General features: G+C 37.6%; 1 protein-coding gene across 4 annotated transcripts in view; it reads left to right on the forward strand.

Moving 5' to 3' along the window:
- The window catches only part of PDE10A (phosphodiesterase 10A), a 393,767-nt gene that overhangs the window by 276,877 nt on the left and 97,051 nt on the right, over positions 1–19,839 (forward strand). For all 4 annotated transcript variants that reach the window (XM_063329175.1, XM_063329176.1, XM_063329177.1 and 1 more), the window contains exon 2: positions 287–415. In XM_063329175.1, coding sequence (XP_063185245.1) covers positions 287–415 — 129 coding nt within the window. The remainder of the gene's footprint in view (positions 1–286; positions 416–19,839) is intronic.

Genomic DNA, 19,839 nt, shown 5'->3' on the forward strand with positions numbered 1-19,839 from the left:
TAATCATAAACTCCTTCGTGGCCATTTCTCCCAGGGAATGTTTATGTGTGGGGGATTTTTTTGTACGCAAAATCTTGCATGGATATGCTTTGCTTCTACTATTTTCTATATGACAGCTCATTTTTTTGATTGGATATTGTCCTGTCTGGGAGGAGACAATTTAAATAGGCATGTGTTCAATCAGGCTGTTAAACAAAAGGATATTGGTTGTTGCTGGCATTTAGCTATTGTTTCATATGAGGAATTTCATACCAGTAGTGTAATCAATTAATATTCTCTCTTTCAGGTTTAACAGATGAAAAAGTGAAGGCCTATCTTTCTCTTCACCCCCAGGTACTGGATGAGTTTGTGTCAGAAAATGTAAGTGCAGAAACTGTGGAAAAATGGCTAAAAAGGAAAAATAACAGACAGGAAGGTAAGTCCTTTTTATTTGTGATTACTATTTAGCTTTGAACAGTTCAGTTTTATTTTTAGATTTAAAAGGAAACCTAGTTTTGGCAAAACTTGACTGTTACAATTTTTATGTCTAGGTTCCGCTGTTTTTTTTGAAAGGCAAAAGATGTTAACAATTTTTTAAAAATACTTTCAGCCTTTTGTCGTTTCTGTTTTGGAATATATTGGTATTCATTTTGGAAGTTCGGTTTACCCATTTTGAGTTGCAAATACTATTCCACCAACGTGTAATAGCTGTTACATTAGCGTATGTTTGGAGAACATAATTTGATCTTGGATCTAAAATTGTTAAGTTTTGAATTAAAATTCTGCAGTATGTGCAGGATCTAAGCCCCAGTAAAATACTGGATATACCATCTCAAAAGTTCCTACTTGCAATATGTATTAAATACGTACATTGAAACAGGTCATAAGCAGAGTGTTGAATTCTGGAAGTATTTTTGTTGGGTTCCTTTAGGTATAATCCCTCACGTAATAGACCCAGAAAACTGTTCCTTATGAGTTGGCCTGGGTTGACAATGATTGTAAATTTTGTAATGTTCTTAAATTTTATGAGATTGTGTGCAAACATAAGATTCCTGCAGTTCTAACAATGATTTGGAATGTACTAGGTAAAATGCAAAAAAGGACATTACCAAGAGGGTGAGAAAAGAAACACTGATTTTACTCTGCGTGTGCATTGCTCTGTGGCTGGCTTCTAAGGTGCTTGGCGTTTAAGTTCTGGTGATAATTTCCATTTTAAATAGAGAGGCTATTACTGCTTCCCAGAAGATAAACTGAATGTTTTCTGCAGAATTATACCGAAAGAAAATGGTGGGCAAGGGACAACAAAAGCTGTATCAAGTCAGATTTTTGGTGTTGATGACTATGTATCTGATACCAGGTGGTAATACATTTTTCTTGGTATAAAGAGGTTACCTAATGGAAGAGTAAAAGTACGTAGCAATAGACCACCTGTTTACTACTTTCTTTGTGGTTTGCAAACCGCAGCACTGCAGGATGGCTATCATTATAATCCACAAATGCAATCAGAAAAACAGTGTTATGAATCAAGTGAGTAAGTCTTGACGATGCTTTGATGTTACTAGAAACAAACACTACTGATTTTAAAGAGCTATGTTCCTATGAAAATGATGATTTTCTTTAAGGTGCTTGAAATCACTATAAGAAATCATTGTTTGAAATACAGTTTATAGTCTGGATCAAGGATCTTGATGCTAAAACTGAATGAATGCTTTGGATAGCATTTCAGCTTCAAGAATCTTATAGTCTAAGGTGAATTTATTACCAGTTGCTGAAAGTTTACCTTTTTGCGGGTGAGTGATCTGAAAATACATTTTTGTGAAAGTGCTTATAAATTTTTTTTGAGCCAACTACAAAAGCAAAGTAACTGCTGGTTGTCTTAGTGAAGTTTTAACATGAATAGCTGCAATGGTATGATTTGTCCATTGTTTTCTTAAACTTTAAAACATCTGTTTTGTGGCTAACTCCCCAAACTCTTGAATTAACAGTGTCAAGCAATAGTTATGATATCATCATTCAGCTTTGTATCAGTTATCATCAAGAAAGTCTTTCTACCTTCCCTGCTACGTTCTTTTGCTGACAGTAATCTTTAAGGTGGCCAAATTTATTACGCTAAAAGGCAGCTATGCAGATGTGGCTTTCTTGGTGTTAGATTTCTTAGATGAAAAGAAGCAGAACAAGATTTGCCGACTCAAAAAGAATAATTTGAATGCATTTTGTTTATAGAATGAAACAGATGCTGATTAGCCTTATCTGTGATTTTCTTCTAGAGAGATAAAGGCTGCAGCCATATAAAATGTCTCTGATAACAAAACATCTTAATTTGTCAGAATGTAACATTTTTAGGAAAGAAACCTGCGAGATGGTTTACTCAGTTCACGTTATGTATGTACAAATCCTACTGCCTTAGTAATGATGGCAGTGAGAAATGAGGAGAAGATGGAATGGATTCTTTTGGTGTTAGCATGGATCTGTGATGACTTAAAGTGAATATGTAGCCTAAGTCACTTTACATCAATAGGGGTATAATTTTCCCCCTATCCCTCTTGCTTTAGCGTAGTCTGCTTTAAAAATGTTCACGTCATGTAATGTGATACAGACAGAAAAATAAGCTTTGTTTTTGTTAGAAAGTTGCCAGGCAGGCGAAATGTTGTTTCGAGATCTCTGGCTTAGTGTCTGTACTCATATATGTTGGTGACGCAGAACAGTCATCAACCTGTATGCAGAAATTGTGTCCTGCCTGATTTACAGGCATCCAGCTGTGTGGACTCTTCAGCCAGAAGTCAGTGGGCCTGCAGCCAGAGTAGTTTATCTGAATTTCATTAGCATGAGCATAAACCGAAATGTCTGATTTGGACTTAAATGAACCAAAATTTGTCTGTGACAGATTCACCGAATTAGTTACTTTAGATGGATTTTTTAAAAAAAAAACCCGAAGTATTAAAAAGGGAGGCAATCAGTAAATACTACAGTGTTTCAGGTATAACTGTATCCCAAAATAGCATGTGTTGTTTCATCAGTGTGTACCAGATAATCTTGTGTCTTTCACAGTAAATGTTAGATTGAAAGTCGCTCATGACAGGTTGATGGCAATCTACCTGGGATTATAAGATTTTTTTTTTATTTTTATTTTTTTTTTTAGTATATTGGAGAAAACCTGCAAAGGTAGCACTGGGAAGGAATGCTGCTTATACTGATATTTGGGTATTCACTGCAACTTTTTGAACCTTGACTATTATCTATCAATAAAATACATGCTCAAAACACAGCCAGGCTTTATATCGTTGCACACAGCATTTCCAAGCAGCTCTATTTGCAATGAAGTAACACTTGAGTTTAAAATTTTTCATATCCAGATCATGGCTGAGTTAGGCAGGACTCTGAATTAAATTGGAGCAGAAACTGGACTGCTTCTCCTGCAAAGTATTTTTGATTGGTTCTTTGCAAGCAAAATTTAACCACATAAGAGGGTGTCTTGATTACAGATATTTCAGGGTTCATTTTGGGATATTTCTTGATTAGATATTTTGGGTTTCATTTTAAGCCTTCTTCAAAGTTATTTACATATTAGCTGGGGAAGAAACTTGTTTACAGATTAAGAAGTCTGGTCTGTACTTCATGTGTTATGGCCTTATGGGATGTTTTATGAAGTTTATAGATCAGAAAAATGTCTTTATATAGACACAGTAAAAAGTGCCTTTGCTTGTATATCTAATCTTGAGGTGCTGGTGTAAGTTAAATCAATAAGATACATGATCTTGCCTTAAAGATTCATTGAATGTACATCTTGAGAGGAAGTTTTTTTCAATGGACTTTAAGAATTAATCTGCCGGAAGGAGATCTTTTCTTTTCCAGATGCCTGGATATAATACTCTCAGAACTCACAAGACTTACTCCATTTATCATCTTCCCTATCATTCAAGCAAAAGTAACAGAAGATTGTAGCAGGAGGCGTAAAATTATGGAAGTTTTAGGGTCTGCTGGATAGATCCTCATCTCCCACAAATTTATCAGAAAAATACTTATTAGTTATATTATAGTTATATAACCATAGTTATATAACCTTAGTTATATTATTTGAAGCTTCACTGCCATAACAATAAGAAGAGGCTAAGAACATTAAGCCAGATGTGTGTCTTTTACATTGCTAATACTGAATTTCACAGGTGTCTTTCCTAATTTTTTAATGGCATTTTTGTATAGGAGGAAAGGACAAACTGTACTGGCACAGAATTTCTACATGGAATGCGCTTGTATCACCTTTTGCTCTGTGTGAGCTAAGTTACCACTACCTGAAGGGGATGGTCCTCATGATTTTAGGCAGTGGGGATCAGGCACAGAAGAAAAAAAAGTCATACTGATACCTGCATGATGCAACTGCAGGGACACAGCTTCAGTCCTGTCTTCCTCCTCCTCAGCAAATACAAAAAGTATTGAAAATCTCTGGTCAAATCACAGCATTTAGGATTGATTTCTTATCATGTTGTTCTACATACGGAGGATATTCCAAACTTGTTGGTTTTGTGATTGGTTTTGTTATTCCCTTGGCAGGTATAGCTAAGGTTTCAAAACAATTGCAGTGAGTAGCAGTTTGGATTAAGATATTCTTAATTTTATGAAATATATATATATATAAAATCTTTTTATTTTTGAACTGTCTATGCGTATTTTGGCAGTCAGGTGAAGTCCCTGATGACTGGAAAAAGGGAAACATTGCACCCATTTTTAAAAAGGGTAGAAAGGAGGACCCTGGGAACTACTGCCCTATCAGCCTCATCTGTGTGCCTGGGAAGATCATGGAACAGATCCTCCTAGAAGCTATGCTAAGGCACATGGAAGACATGGAGGTGATTCGAGACCGCCAGCATCGCTTCACCAGGGGCAAGTCCTGCCTGACCAACCTAGTGGCTTTCTACAATGGCGTGACTGCATCAGCGGACAAGAGGAGAGCTACAGATATCATCTGTCTGGACTTCTGCAAGGCCTTTGACATGGTCCCCCGCAACATCCTTCTAAGTTGGAGAGATACGGATTTGATGGGTGGACTGTTCGGTGGATAAGGAACTGGCTGGATGGTCGCATCCAGAGGGGGGTGGTCAATGGCTCGATGTCCACATGCAGAGGGGTGACAAGTGGTATCCCTCGGGGATCCATACTGGGACTGGTGCTGTTCAACAACTTCATCAATGACATAGACAGTGGGATCAAGTGCACCCTCAACAAGTTTGCAGATGACAGCAAGCTGAGTGGTGTGATCGACATGCCAGAGGTACGGGATGTCATCCAGAGGAACCTGGATGAGCTAGAGAGGTGGGCTCATGCAAACCTCATGAAGTTCAACAAGGCCAATTACAAGTTTGGGTCGAGACAATCCTCGTTATCAATACAGGCTGGGGGAAGATGTGATAGAGAGCAGCCCTGTGGAAAAGGACTTGGGGGTACTTGTGGATGAAAAGCTGGACATGAGCCAACAATGTGCTTGCAGCCAATCACATACTGGACTGCATCAAAAGAACTGTGGCCAGCAGATCCAGAGGTGATTCTCCCCTTCTGCTCTGCTCTCGTGAGACCCCACCTGGAGTACTGTGTCCAGCTTTAGAGCCCTCAGCACAAGAAGGACAGGGACCTGTTAGGAGCGGGTCCAGAGGAGGGCCATGAAGGTGATCCGAGGGCTGGAGCGCCTCTCACAGACTCACAGAATGGTAGGGGTTGTAAGGGACCTCTGGAGATCATCTAGTCCAAGCCCCCTGCCAGAGCAGGGTCACCTAGAGCAGGTTGCACAGGAACGCGTCCAGGCGGGTTTTGAATGCCTCCAGAGTTGGAGACTCCACCACCTCTCTGGGCAGCCTGTTCCAGTGCTCTGCCACCCTCAAGGTAAAGAAGTTCCTCATCATGTTTAGGTGGAACTTCCTATATTCAAGTTTGTGCCTGCCACCGGGCACAAACTCTCCTGTGAGGACAGGCTGAGAGAGTTGGGGTTGTTCAGCCTGGAGAAGAGAAGGTGCCGGGGAGACCTTATAGCGGCCTTCCAGTCCCTGAAGGGGGTCTATAAGAAAGCTGGGGAGGGGCTGTTTGCAAGGGAATGTAGTGACAGGACGAGGGGCAATGGTTTTAAACTAGAGCAGGGTAGGTTTAGATTAGACATTAGGAAGAAGTTCTTTACAATGAGGGTGGTGAGACACTGGAAGAGGTTGCCCAGAGAGGTGGTGGAGGTCCCATCCCTGGAGACATTCAAGGCCAGGCTTGATGAGGCTCTGAGCAACCTGATCTAGTTGAAGATGTCCCTGCTTACTGCAGGGGGGTTGGACTAGATGACCTTTAAAGGTCCCTTCCAACCCAACACATTCTATGACTCTATCATTTTTTTAGCAAAGATTTAGTTGTTTGGAAAAACTGAACATATGATTCTTAAGCTTTTTACAAGGGTAGGGAAGAGAGAAGAAAAACTTAATTTGAAATAAATTATTGCCCTTCTTCCAAATTAGTAGTTCAGAAGTTACTAGCAACATTATCATTGTCAAATATGTGTGATTTTTAAGTCAGGTGTAAAGACAATGGTGAATATTTGCTTACAGTGGTGGGAGAACCTAATAAACTAAAGAACTCTTTTGACCCAGCCCAATCTATGTTATTCTGGCCAAACTTGATCAGGGTTTGTAGCGAACAGATTTTCTACCGAAGACATTGTAAATATCAGCTGAATATAAACCATGAAATTTCATTAATGATCATGTTTATTAATACATTGGTAAGCCCTGCAATTTGTGTGGCCATAGTAAGGTATTTCCACTATAGAGGCAGAATGGATTACATCTGTTTGCTTGTCTTTGTGCTATGTCACTTAATTTTACATTTCTAGTCTTCTAGGCAAGTGTATTCTAAGAAAAACATAATGATCTCCAGAATTGCTTCTCTTGGTAGGGCTTTAAACTATGATGGAGACATGGTTTGCCTTATAATTTAATTGGGTTTCTAAAAATCACTGCATTGCACAGGAATCTGTGTCCCCAGATCGGTCTTATTCTCAGATACTCCCAAAGCATTGCAGGGTTCTCCTTGAGCCCAAATGAAGACATCCCACATCGCTGTATCTTCTGGCTGAGTGGCCAGACCTCTGTTGGGAAGAGTCTGATTGTGGAAGTCAAAAATCAAAACCATGGGAAGCAGTCACTGTGAAATGACCTTCTCATTGCTACTTTCCTTACAGTCAGGTGTCTGTCTCCATTCCTTGCTATGAGTCTTTTTTTTTTTTGTCTTTTTTTTTTTCCTTCATGTTTATGTACAGCAGCCTCCACAGAGTTTTGGCCTACCAGTTATGTACCTTTCTTTCTGATGCATGTGATTGTTTTCTTGGCCATTTCTCCCTCTCTGTACGCTAGAGCCTGGCTCATCAAAGAGCATGATCATGTGCTTTAACTATTGCTGAATCTGGACACATTAACAATGTTGACAAATACATTATTTTCTTCCAGCAATACCTGCTGACACCATGTAAAGCTATGTATGGTGGGAACTTAAGGTGCTTTGCTACCATACAAACGCTGTTGTTAAGTAATTCCTAAATATAATTTTTGAGATTTTTTTAAATGGAAAATTGTGTCCAAAAAAAAGTATATTCAGTACGCAGTATGACACTGATTATATGCAGTCATATGTTACTGTTTGTTGAGTGCAGTTGACTTGCTGCATTTACAGGAAGTCAAAATTTCATAATTGACCTGTTAAAAAAAAAAAAAGTAAGAAATCAGAAAATTAATTGCTTAATATAGTGTTAGTGTGACAGTGCTGTAATGTTTATTCAGGTTGTATAGTCCTCAAGAAATTATCACACAATTTTTCCTGGGCTTTGAAAAACAATGGGATTGATTGTCTTAGGGTAAGTCCAAGGTATTGCCATCCTAATACTAATATTTCCATTTATGGACTTCATAATGTAATACTATGCTGTAAACTGCTGTACGTTCAAGCAAGAAGAGAATGTGTTATGCAGCGTTACCAAAATATTGCTGCTTTTGAAACCCTAGCTTTAGCATTTGCTGGTATTTCCTTACGTGAGTTGTTTAAACAGAAATATGAAATTACTTTTTAAGTAATTTTACGTATATTCTTTTATGAACTGTTGATTTTTTCCTGTATCCATTAATTTACTGACAGTGTTAAATAAGTGCTGTTTGATAGCTGTGCTGCTGCTAGTATGATGCAAATGATTAAATGAATGTGTTTGGTTGATTCAGTTAAAGGACATTTGCGAACATTCAAAGTACTTTTTCTTCTTTTTATTTATCATTACACAATAAATCAGAGTGTATTCATTGCTACTTTTATGTAATTACAGTCTGGCTGACAGCAGTATAAAATGTAATTCTTCATTAGTCATTTAAACGCATGATTTTCTCATGGCGTGTCTCATTCTTGTGGTGCTTCTTGTGAAGCAAATACGACAACTTTGTGTGGTTTCAGAGTTGAGATTAAAGCCTGATTCTGTCCTTTTTTTAGCTCAGCCATTTCCTTTTCGCCCTTTCCGCCTTCCTTTCTACTATGTGCCTTAGAAGTGGGCAAAGATGGCAATCAGATTTGTTGCATGGGACGGCTTTAAGTTTGACAGAGGACTGGAAGCAGTCATCTCTGGATACATTCATTCTAATAATTTTGAAAATCACTGTAGCAAATTGGTAGCAGATTGAGTAGGCTTCCAGAGGAAAGACGTGTAAAATCCTTCACCCACATGTTCCTTTGGATCTTCCCTACATATATATATATGTGTGTTTGTGTGTGTGTGTACATATTTTAGCAATACCTATGATAGCTTTCAGTGAGGTAACTGAGCATAGAAAGAATAGAGTTCAGTGCGCGTTAGTTAAATATGTTTCTTTTTCTTACTTTTTGGTCTGTACTGAGGTGAAGGTTTGGTTGACTGAAATGGTTCTGGTGTCTGAGCTAGTTTGTTTAAGCCTGATACCTTCTGTGGTCCTTAGACAAAGAAATCTTTTTTTTCTTTTTAGTCTATTTTTCTGTACTAGAGAAGGGATTTGGAAGAATAGGACCTGTGGCAAAAGACTTGGGTATGGGTATTATGATACCCATACTTTGAGATATATACAGAGAGAATTTGTTTACCAGTCCTTTAAGGCTAATACTAAAACAAAAATTGTGCTAAGCTGCATCATTAAAATGTAAAAAAAAAAATAATTATGTGATCCAAAATAGATTGAAAGTTGTTTATTTTCTAGTGTTACACTTTAAGATATTAAGATACCAGAATAATGTGCTTTAAAGTTTGTTACAGTCCTATTAGCGAGAAAGTAGTAAGTTTTGGAGAGATGTTGATGTGTGGCTCTGTTTAGGGAGTAAGTACGTACTTAAGTATTTATTGTTAAGCAATACTGAAGAGCACATTCCTACATTAAATCATAGTTATTCCTTTATTTGCTCTTTTAAATAGGTAATTTATTCCTGCTATTTAAATGATGTCGCGTAGAGGAATTGCACGTTGGCTAAAGTTGTTAAATAAGTGAAGGATGGCTAAGATGCGTTTCCATAAGCAGGGATAGAATATGCGAAAACAGGAATGTAAGCAGGAAGAGTATATGTATGCTAAGTATATGTCAGCTTGCTGCCAGAATTAAAAAGAAAAAAATGGAGCCTTTGCTTGATGTGTTAGTTTTTAAGACTGTGCATTTCCACGCTAATTTATCAGAGCGAGCTGTTCTGTAGCGTAGGGTAGTAGTTGTAGCATAGTAGATGAAGGATACTCAGAAGCTGGAGAGTATCGCTGTTGTAATACTCCACAACCTGCTGCTATTCTGACATCTCCCCACTCCAGGCAAGAGGAACTGATACGGCAGCATGTTAATGACCGCCTTGATTTATAATTAGGCTGTCTTAATATTTCATTGATGCCGCAGACATGCTGTTTCATTCTCAGGCAGCCCTGCTCTGCTTATGTTCGTGATATCCAAGCAGGCAACAACTATTTGCCAAAAAGCAAGAGCAAATGTGGGAATGATTTGGGTAATGGGTGACTTGCACCATTGACACCACAGTAGTAGCTCTTAATGCTTCTTATTACCAGACCCCACTATTTATATATTTTAATGCCTTTCTTGGAGTTTTTTTCTTGAAATAAGACAGAAAGGATGAATCCTCTGATCCCATTCCCCCAAGTACAAGCGGCATAATTGCTTGCCCTGTTCTTACTCCTCCCTCAGCATCTACTAATGGCCAGTTGGAGACAAGATGTTGGGCTAGGTCGTCTTGCTGGTCTGAACCAATGTAACTGTTATGATGGTGACAGGTGCTACTTCTCTGGGATAATATCCAGACTGATAAAAGTTGTCTTTATTGTGAATGTTTTTCTTGGAAAAGTCACAATAATATCTGGGGACTTGACTGCATAGACCACATTCCTCTGTGTTTTTGGTATAGTTCTTATTTCCACAGAGATAGAATGGATCGGTAGACTTTTGTATGGAGCAGTTAACAGGTTGCCATTTTTCATGTGTCTAGGAAGTTTATGTTGGTGTATCAGTATTTCAGAGGCAGACAGATGAAGACAGATGTACATCAGATAGATCAGGAATTGTTCTTAGGTACTGGCAGTACAGAAATATTGAGCAGTGGCCTCTTACTAGGTAATACTGAGGTCTTGAGTGGTGGTGATGTTTTTTGTTCAGTATGTGGCTTGATGTTGAAGCAGTTACTGATTTTATTCTTTGTTATTTGAATGGCTATCACCAGCAAATTCCAAACAACTGCAAAAATAAGCCTGGTACATTAGTTGAATGTGTTTCTGGATCGTTTTCTTCTAATTTGTTGAAGTATGTGAGAGTTTGTTATCTGAAAGTTTTTTTTTTGAGTGGGTTAGGTGAAGGAGGTGATTTTTTTGTTTGTTTTGTTTTTCTGGAGCTCTCCTGCATATTTAGAATTGTTTAGATGGTCAGAGATTTGCAGAAGGTAATCCTTTACTGATGAGATGTTTGGCTTTAGGAAGTACACGTCACTGCTTGGTCTGAGCTCCCTCTTGAACTAATTATGTTAATCACATTATATCTAGAGCAATTATTTTCAACATGTACTTAAATTGATGTTTGTTGTGTCTTTGTTAGGCTTGAATTAAGAGGTTTTAAGTTGTTGTTGGGTTTTTTTTCTGTCTACTCAAAAATACTGCTTCTCATTGTTTATAAACCTTGCGTCACTGAATCATTTTCTGCCCTTATATGCTAGCTATATTAGAAAGTAAACAGACTGTAATTTTTGTCATTTTTCAATCTTTCAAGCAAATTGGGACATGGAGCTTCTTTTAGTATCTCACTGAGACACAGGTTTCCCACTTTTATTGTTTCTCATTGGTTTACATTTTGAACCTTTCCAGATTATTGATGTCTTATGTAAAGTGTGGGGAGTTTAAGAGGGATAGTATCGCAAGAATGGTTTCGTTAATATTGTATGCAATGCAAAACTATTTTGCTCCTATGCAAGACAGTACTCCTTAATGTTTTCTGGCCCTGCTGCTCTTTGTTTTCAGATTGGTTCCCTCCTGTACATGGGATCTTTGGTTTTAGAGGAATAATCGAGCAACCAAAAGGAAAAAAAATAATCTCAGTAATTGATGGAGAAGCTCCATTCTGATCACATGTATGGAGACTATATACCCATGTAGCCAACATTTTTCAATAATGATTATTTATGGCGATGTAAGCTAACCTGTTTTACCTGCATTAAAATGGAGCAGGAACGTTCCCATGGTCTGTAAACTGAGAAAGCAATAAACGAGAACAAGGGAAGAGCCATTAACTTTTATGGGACAGTAGCTTTTTAATCCAAGAACAACAGTATTAACTTGGGAAATGTTGGCTAGACAAGGCCTGTGATCAAACATTGACCAATAAGGATAAAAAGACAAAATGTAAAATAACTATGTGTTAGCATTGCTTGTTCTGTCCATTAAATGAGACTTGCATCTTTGGTGAAAATACAGTATGTGGTCATGCAGTTTAATTGTTACAGTACATGTGCACAAAGAAAGGGTGAGTAACATTTATTCGTGGTTGCTCTGTATGCCAGTAGTAAAAACTCAGTTCAGCAAAGTTCTTGATACCTTTTCCATATGTAATACGTATGTAAAAATTCTGCCATCTTTTTTGTCGCACAGGAAGCTCTGAGGATGACTGAAAAGTCATCTTTTACTGTGGAGATGCCTAGTTGGATATAAATGATAACTCCATACTCTGTAAATGGATGATTTTATGTTTCTGTGGGTGGAAGCGAATAATGGTGCTTGTCTTAACCTCGTCTTGGAGATTTTCAGCAGAAAGCTTACTGCTGAAACTGCTCTGTTGTATTAAGGCTTTGAATTCAGATTGAAAAGACAGGAAAAAAAGTAAAGCACAGACATCAGTATATCCATAGTATGAGCTTAATGAAGACTATCAATTTTCAGTGTGTCATCCTATACTGATTTAGCTAATGATGATGGTAATTCAGTTACTTTATCCTTCAAAGTATCTGTGGTTAGGTGGAGTTTTAGACTAGCTGCCCCATGCTTGTCTATCAGATCTAGTGCAGCTGATTCAAAAACTACACTTTTCATGGTGAGTCATAGGTAGCCACTTTATTTGTCCTAGTGGTCATTGGTAGGTCAAATGCTTTGAAGAGGTAGCTTTGTCCAAAAATGACTTCTTCATCCTATGCATAGTGAAATATATTCTGGCAATGAACTTTGAACTAGACTATAATAAAATCCTTTTTTTTTTTTTTTGCCTGTTTTATGAATGCATGCTAAATAACATTCCTGCTTCACTCATTAAGAGGAGGGCCTAAGCATGACTTCATTCACGTTGTTTTACTGCTATACGTTCCCTAACTAACTGCTTCAGGCGATGATACTTATTTAAGTATGTTACAGGAGGGATATGTGTATTAAGCATAAACGAAGACTGCTTACCTCTGTTTAGCTGCCGTAGACTTTTGTTGAAGAAAGACTTATGTCACAAATATTACTCAAATGCTTTGAAGATATTGTTAAGCATGTAGATGGAAGTTACTCGGTTCAGTGTGCACTGATGTTTCAGATTTAAAAAAAAAAAAATCACAAAGCTTTGACATGAGCTTTCTTCAGTAACAGTCAAAGATAAAGGTATTAGAGAAAAAGTCCTCCTACAGATGACAAAGTTGCAAAAAACTAGAACGTAAACGATAGAAATGCCTAGACAATTTTCACTACAGAGGTTATCAGTAGTCTGAGAAGGTATTTTCATAGGCTCTCTGGAAAAATGGATGCATACTAGGATGATAAAGTTTCAGGCATACTGAAAATTAAACCCAGATGTATGGAGACTTAAAAGATTCTCATAAAGCTGAGTAATTGAAGAATAAAGTAGCAGATAAAATCAATTTTGACTGATCTTTGCCTCTGAGGCCAAGTTGCATGTCAGAAGTCACATCTACAAGGCTAACCTACTTTTCCCTCCCTCCCAAATAGGACATTGCATCCAAACTGCCTCCTGGAATGGTGCTGTGCAGGTGCTAGTCCTCTCAACTGAGCCCAAATGTTGTTTTGGGAAAGTGCAAATTGGCAATGTCCAAACCATGCTGTGGGTGCAAACAGTGAATCAAGTACTAGTGATGTTCAAGGCCAATCTTCAGCCTTATTTCCTCTGTTTATTTTAGGCCTAGCCTGAATTAGCTAATGCAGCTCAAGGAGAGGTGCTGGGAATATAGTGGAAAAATCAACCATTAGAGCTTAGCAACAAGTAGATAGTTCAGCTAAATGCAACCAAACAGGAACACATCATTAAGTCATTGGGGAAATTTGTGATTAATTTGAAGTTCAGATGCTCTATAGAGGTCATCTTCTCAAGATACATAGAAGAACAAAGATGACCAGATGTGTAGAAGTCTATAATCTGTATTTCTGAAAGTCAGAAATAGTCAGAATAGTCAAAAAAGGAAGCTTTTTTTTTTTTATAAGACTTATATCTTTTTGTTGATCCAATATGCAACAAGCGAACGGTTCTATCAGCACACCCGAGGGGGGCAATGAAATGTGGGGATTGTAGGAACCACTTAACCTGACATTTCCAATGGAGAATGTACTTGGATAACAGCACACTGAGCCTAATTATGTTTAATTATTTTAATCATTTAGACAATTTGAGTGAAACGAGTGAGTATCGATTATGGAACAGGAGGAGATTGGAGATTGTAATCTTCTCTGGGTCTGAGAGGCATGGATTTTTTTTTTTTATTTTTTTTTTTGCCTGTAGAACACTTAAAGCGAAGCTCAGGTGTAAGGAGGTTTTGGGGGAGATGAAATGGGTTATAAAACCAGTGTCAACTGCTGTTGACTCAATAACAGGTATAAATTTTATTTGAAAGACTTGTCTTCTTTGAGCATCAGGACTGGAAAGCTGAAAAAGAATTACTTGTTTTAAGAATAATATTTTCTCAACAATAATGCTGACTTTCTGTTCTTCATAAATTCTGTGAAGACATTTAGGTCTATTGAACTAATAGATGAAGTTTGAGGATGCTTGTTTTGTATCCATGGTGGAGGCTTGCGGTAGAGGGAAGTTAACAATGCCTGAATTGTTTGCACTGGCTAGTGCATCTAGTTCAAGTCAGCTACAAAAAGACCCCCTGCTCCTGATAACACTATTAACCTCTTTAAAAAGCCTGCCTTGCTTGTTATCTTTACCCTGTTAGGACTTTTAGGATGCTGTTACCAAACAGAGGAATATTCTTCACTCTGCAAAAGACCTGAACTGTAGCAGAAGTTTTATAATTCTGACTGTCATGAGGAAGAGAGTTGACAGATTTACTTTTTTCATGACAGAAGAACTGAAGGGCACCCCGCAAAATGAATTGGCTACAGATTTAAAACAACAGGACGTCCCTTTTCACACAAGCCATGCCTAAATTGTGAACTGATTAGCATAAGATATTTGAGATGTTAAAAATGTAAATGGGTTCAAAAAGTGATTAGACACATTCCAAGGAAGAAATACTTCATCAAGAGCTGTTACATACTATGATCCTGATGCAGCCTCCAGCTGAGAAAATTCATAAGCATCTGATTACTCTGAGGACATACTGGAGTAAGTATACTCTGTGCATCTATAGTCTGTGCTCTTCTCCTTTTCATATAGCATAGTTTCTTCATACTTTTTCCATAATGACTGTCCACTGTCATAGCCAATGAACTTGAGTAGGTGGGCTTTTAGTTTACAGAGTAGGGCCATTCTTCTCTATGATTACGCTACTGCCTCTCTAGGACTTATATACCATCCATTGTTAGAATTACGAGTCAAGTTGTCTCAGTAACGCATTTGAATATACTGAAAAAAAATGTGTTTTTATAATGTAACACATTGTTTATGGATCTTTTTAGGTAAGCTGCAAGAGGCCTTTTCAGTTGTAACCCTAAGGCATCTTTAAAACGCTTTGGAGATAGCACCTTACCCAGACTCACGTTGCTTAGCTGTAGTACTGAGCTAAATTACTTTATTCTCTCTTCCAACCTGCATTATGCAGAGATACCCATAACTGATGACTGTGGGTCTTCTTTAGCTTGCAGAAAAAGAGAAGTTTTATTTTTACGCAGTTGAAATTTCTGAGTAACACGGAACAATAGAATAACTTTCTTATATTTTTTTGAATGCAAAGGTAGAATGTTTTCTGTGCTTGTTTAGCTGTTCAGCAAACAGAAGGGAGCACCTTCTTTTACAAGGTGCTTGGCCCTCACCCCGAAGCACTATAGTTTAATTTCATTTGTCATTAAGTAAGTATGGGGAGTGAAAAGGAAAGAGATGATTGCACTGATGGGGAACAATGGTTAGGAAATTAATAAGACATAATTCAATAATAGATGTGGGAGGAGGAATGTGTGTGAGTTTTTGAAGGATTTACAGTAATTGGGTGTAGCAGTGGCATTAGGATTTGGTGATTGGGGTGGGGAAGTGACAACAGACTTGTTACAATTACACTAATTCGATTCAAGTGAGTTCATTGTGAACGCTCAGAAATATCTTCATGCAGTGCATCAGGTATTTGTGCAGCAAGGGAGAGATGTTTATTTCTGTCATCTTGCTGGGCAGTGATTTTAGATTTACTATAGAACACTTGTGGAGGTGGTCTACAAAACAAATTTTAAAGCTGGTAACTACACAGTGACTTTTTTTTTTTTTTTTTGCATCAGAGTTGTCATGACCCACACAGTGAGTGCTTGTTTAGGACAGGAGAAGGTTATTTCAACTGAATTTTTAAAAATCTCTAAATCTCTAGAATATGCTCTTTTTACATTATATAACCTAGGAAGCCGTGTCATTGTGACACCTACTGGTTTATCATCATGTATGTATTTCATAGTATATCATATAAATGTGCTTTAGAAATAATCTGAATTTTCCCTATTGCCTGTGACTTTTCTTAAGCAAAATTTTAGTTCTACAAATGATAGTGTGTTTTTACAGGCATGCACTATTACCAGATTGCCTCTTCCAACTGTTCTCTGGCCAAAAACACGTGTTATCCTCCCCTCTGCCAATATGCTTGTGTTCCTCAAAAAGCTTTGCTTATGAGTAGTCATTAGTGACAGTAAAACTCTGATACATTTGAATGTTTGGGGTACATACTGTAGCAGCCAACTGTATACACCAAGTACAGTGAAAATGGCATCATATAATATAGGAAAAGAGTATTAGAAGCCTTTTCTCAAGTGCTGTTATTTTTCCATCAAAAACTCTTGGTTGCACTATTAATAATGCTTATCAAATTATGAATCAACATGGTTTGAGCAGGTCTGGCAGAACAATTTAGTCTCTTCAAAATGTTTGGTGTTTCTACTCACACTAGGTGACACGGAGGAGTATTGGAGAGTCACAGAAACAGGAAATATCAGAAATACTGTTGTCTGACGTGGTACAGTCCAGCATCTTTTATTTTCAGAGCTGAATACTGGTGAATGGACCACTGGCCCATGATGGCCGTTGTATTTCACAAATAAGTCTTTATGACATGAGCATGGATAAACTCCACTTTTGGAACAACTGAGTGTTTCCTCACAGACAGATCGATTTAAGCGTTGCAAGCCTGGCCCTCTCATATAGGGACATAAATAAGATGCTTTTAAACACACTTGGAAGAAACTCACCAAACCTATGCTTCTTTTCTGGATAGTGTAGGTTATTTGAACTTTTTCTTTGCAGTGGGGTAGTGGAGATGATGTTCCTGTTCACAGATGTGGATGGCTTGTCATCATTCTGGACTTGTCATTTGTTAATTTATGTAGCCGTCCATCAGCAAATTATCTGGAGGTGCTTCTGGAGCACTTCTAGGTATGTAGAAGAAGAATATAGAAGTGCTTCTGGGATCAGCCGAAACAAATTCATTAGGCAGTTGTCTGATTCCTTTATCAGAGCCACTTTTTTTTTTTTTAATAGGAACAATGAAAGAAGCAAAACCATATACACAGAATCCTCAGGAATAAATGTCAGGTTAGAAGTTCAACTTTTTCCTTTACTCCTTTTTTTTCTTCTTGTAAATATGCAGTTAAAGGGGGAGAAGAGCTTTGATTTAGCCGTTCTTCATTCTTAATAAATGTGCGTAAGATCTTGGATAAATGTATCTTAGTACTTGAGTTGTTATACTGGTTTTGCTGCTGTACTTTTGTGGTGCATCTTAAAATACACAATAACAACTTATTACAAATAATGCAATATTTTTTTTTCAAAGTTTTCTCAACTGCAGAATTTCTTAGTTGAGTTTTTGAAGAGCTCTCTCTTCTACAGACTGTGAAGGAGTGACTGGCTCTTTCTGAGTGACAGCCTCTACATAGACCACCTCTTCAGGCATTGAAATCAACAACTGCTTAGGTTAGCATCAGCTTATTTGTATTTTTATCTTATTTACCTTTTGATGAATGGGCAGAATAAAGGCTGGTGTTCCTTAATTTCCTCCACCTCCCTAGGCTTGTCATTTTTTTTAAAATATTTATATTAATGTATTTGTGTAGTTCCAAGATTATTGGGAGATATACAATTTTTAGTAGGTTTTCATTTCAAGGTCTTCCATTTCTTTTTAATGTGTCGCTGTGATGAAATGATTTCCTTTCGTTTCAAGGTTCTTCCTGTCTTGATATGTCTGGATCCCTCAGACCTGGTTGTCTGTCTTTCAGTGCTCTTTCTGAAGATGGATTTTCTTAAAGAGTGCAGAAATGGAGACACTTATACAGCAGTTAGATGAGATTTGTCTCAGAGCCAGGCAGTCAGGGGCTTTCTGACTGATAGCAGCCTTCATTTAATAAAGCTTTGGTGAGTTCTGACTCTACTTTTACCTCTTAGAAAAAAATCTTAATAAGGGCTCCTGTTGTTACTGTTTTCATACCCTTGAGGCTTCATCTGTACTTCTCAAAAGGCTAACGAAAACCATTGCTGTGGTAAGTGACAAGGATACACATTTCCGTAAGAAGAATCAAGTAAAAGTAGGACAGGAGTTTCTTCAGTCTTACCAGGGTCCACAAAACTGTGTGTTTCTCTTTTGGGATTTCTGTATCAGACACCACTTTGTGTTTTGAAAATGTTTTTAGAACATGTCCATGATCCAAACCTGGTGGAGGAATCAGTGAAAACTGGCTTGGTAACTCTTGTATTTCATTGAGAAAACAGATTAGGAATCTAGAGAACAGCATGGAACATCTGTTCTGACCTTCCAATAATCCTGTTATCATCTCAGTCTGACCTCTGCTTTGAGAATACCTCTGATTAGTTGCGAAGGAGATCATATTTAATTAAAAGCTTTTTCATTTGATGTTTTTCATCTTCACAAATTTTCCTTTCATTGGTTGCACAAAGTGTATGTTGAGTTCCAAATACTAGCATCCATATAGACAGGAAAAAAAAATAAATCACATAGCTCCAGTTTATTTCATGAATTCTACTAGAAAAGTCTAGGTTTATGCAAAAGCAGAATGTATTTTTTTCAGAGAAAAGATATCCAGAATTCCTTATGTCCAATTGAAATGCTGCAGGAGAATATATGCTCAACAATGATGCTTTTCTTTGAGTTGATGATACAAAGGTTGTCTTGTTTTGCTTCTAAAACACATCTAAAGGTGAAGTCTCTGTGACTTTGGCCAAAAAGATATTTTTTGTGAAGAACAGTTGTGTTAAAGAAATTGTCAGTACCTAAGCATTTATTCTTGCCTTTCATACTGAATTTGTATCCCTCCTAGAACCCTCCCAGTTTGTTTATAAATCCTCACCTTATTGACTCCTTGTACAAATTCAGAATCTTTTAAATCTTCCACTACTAGGTTTAGCATTTACTAGAAAAATTACTGCTCTGAGGATTAGTGTTTCAAAGACATTGTGGCATAATACATAACAAACTGAGCCGCTCTGCCAGTAGCGAAGCTTAGAAAACAGCTTACCTGCTTATCCCACTTACGCTTTTTGTAAACGTCCTTGGCTAAGATCCCAGTAAAGATAGGAATATGAAACAGTTTTGTCTAGTGGTTTCTTTAAGGATTCCCTTATGTACAGGGGCTGGTGCCCTTTGGGTTAGCATAAGTCAGCTAAGAAATGGATAAAAACAGGGGGACTGGATACACTTGGACTAGGAAAAGGAGGAGCGGCTTGTATAATGTATTGCCAATGGTGGGCTGAGAGACTCATCCCTTTCAATTAATAAACACCATAATAATAATAAAAAACCATTCCAACAAATGTGGAGTTTTTATTGTTTTCATTTTCTTGCTGATTTTAATTTCCAGCTATTAGTAGATTGATCAAGTAGGATGTGACAGAGCCTTGATTTCTTTGGACTTAAAGAAAACATAATTTCCAGGAAATAACAAGTTGCAATTCA

Source organism: Chroicocephalus ridibundus, chromosome 3 (assembly GCF_963924245.1).
Source record: "Chroicocephalus ridibundus chromosome 3, bChrRid1.1, whole genome shotgun sequence".
NCBI classification, from domain to species: domain Eukaryota; kingdom Metazoa; phylum Chordata; class Aves; order Charadriiformes; family Laridae; genus Chroicocephalus; species Chroicocephalus ridibundus.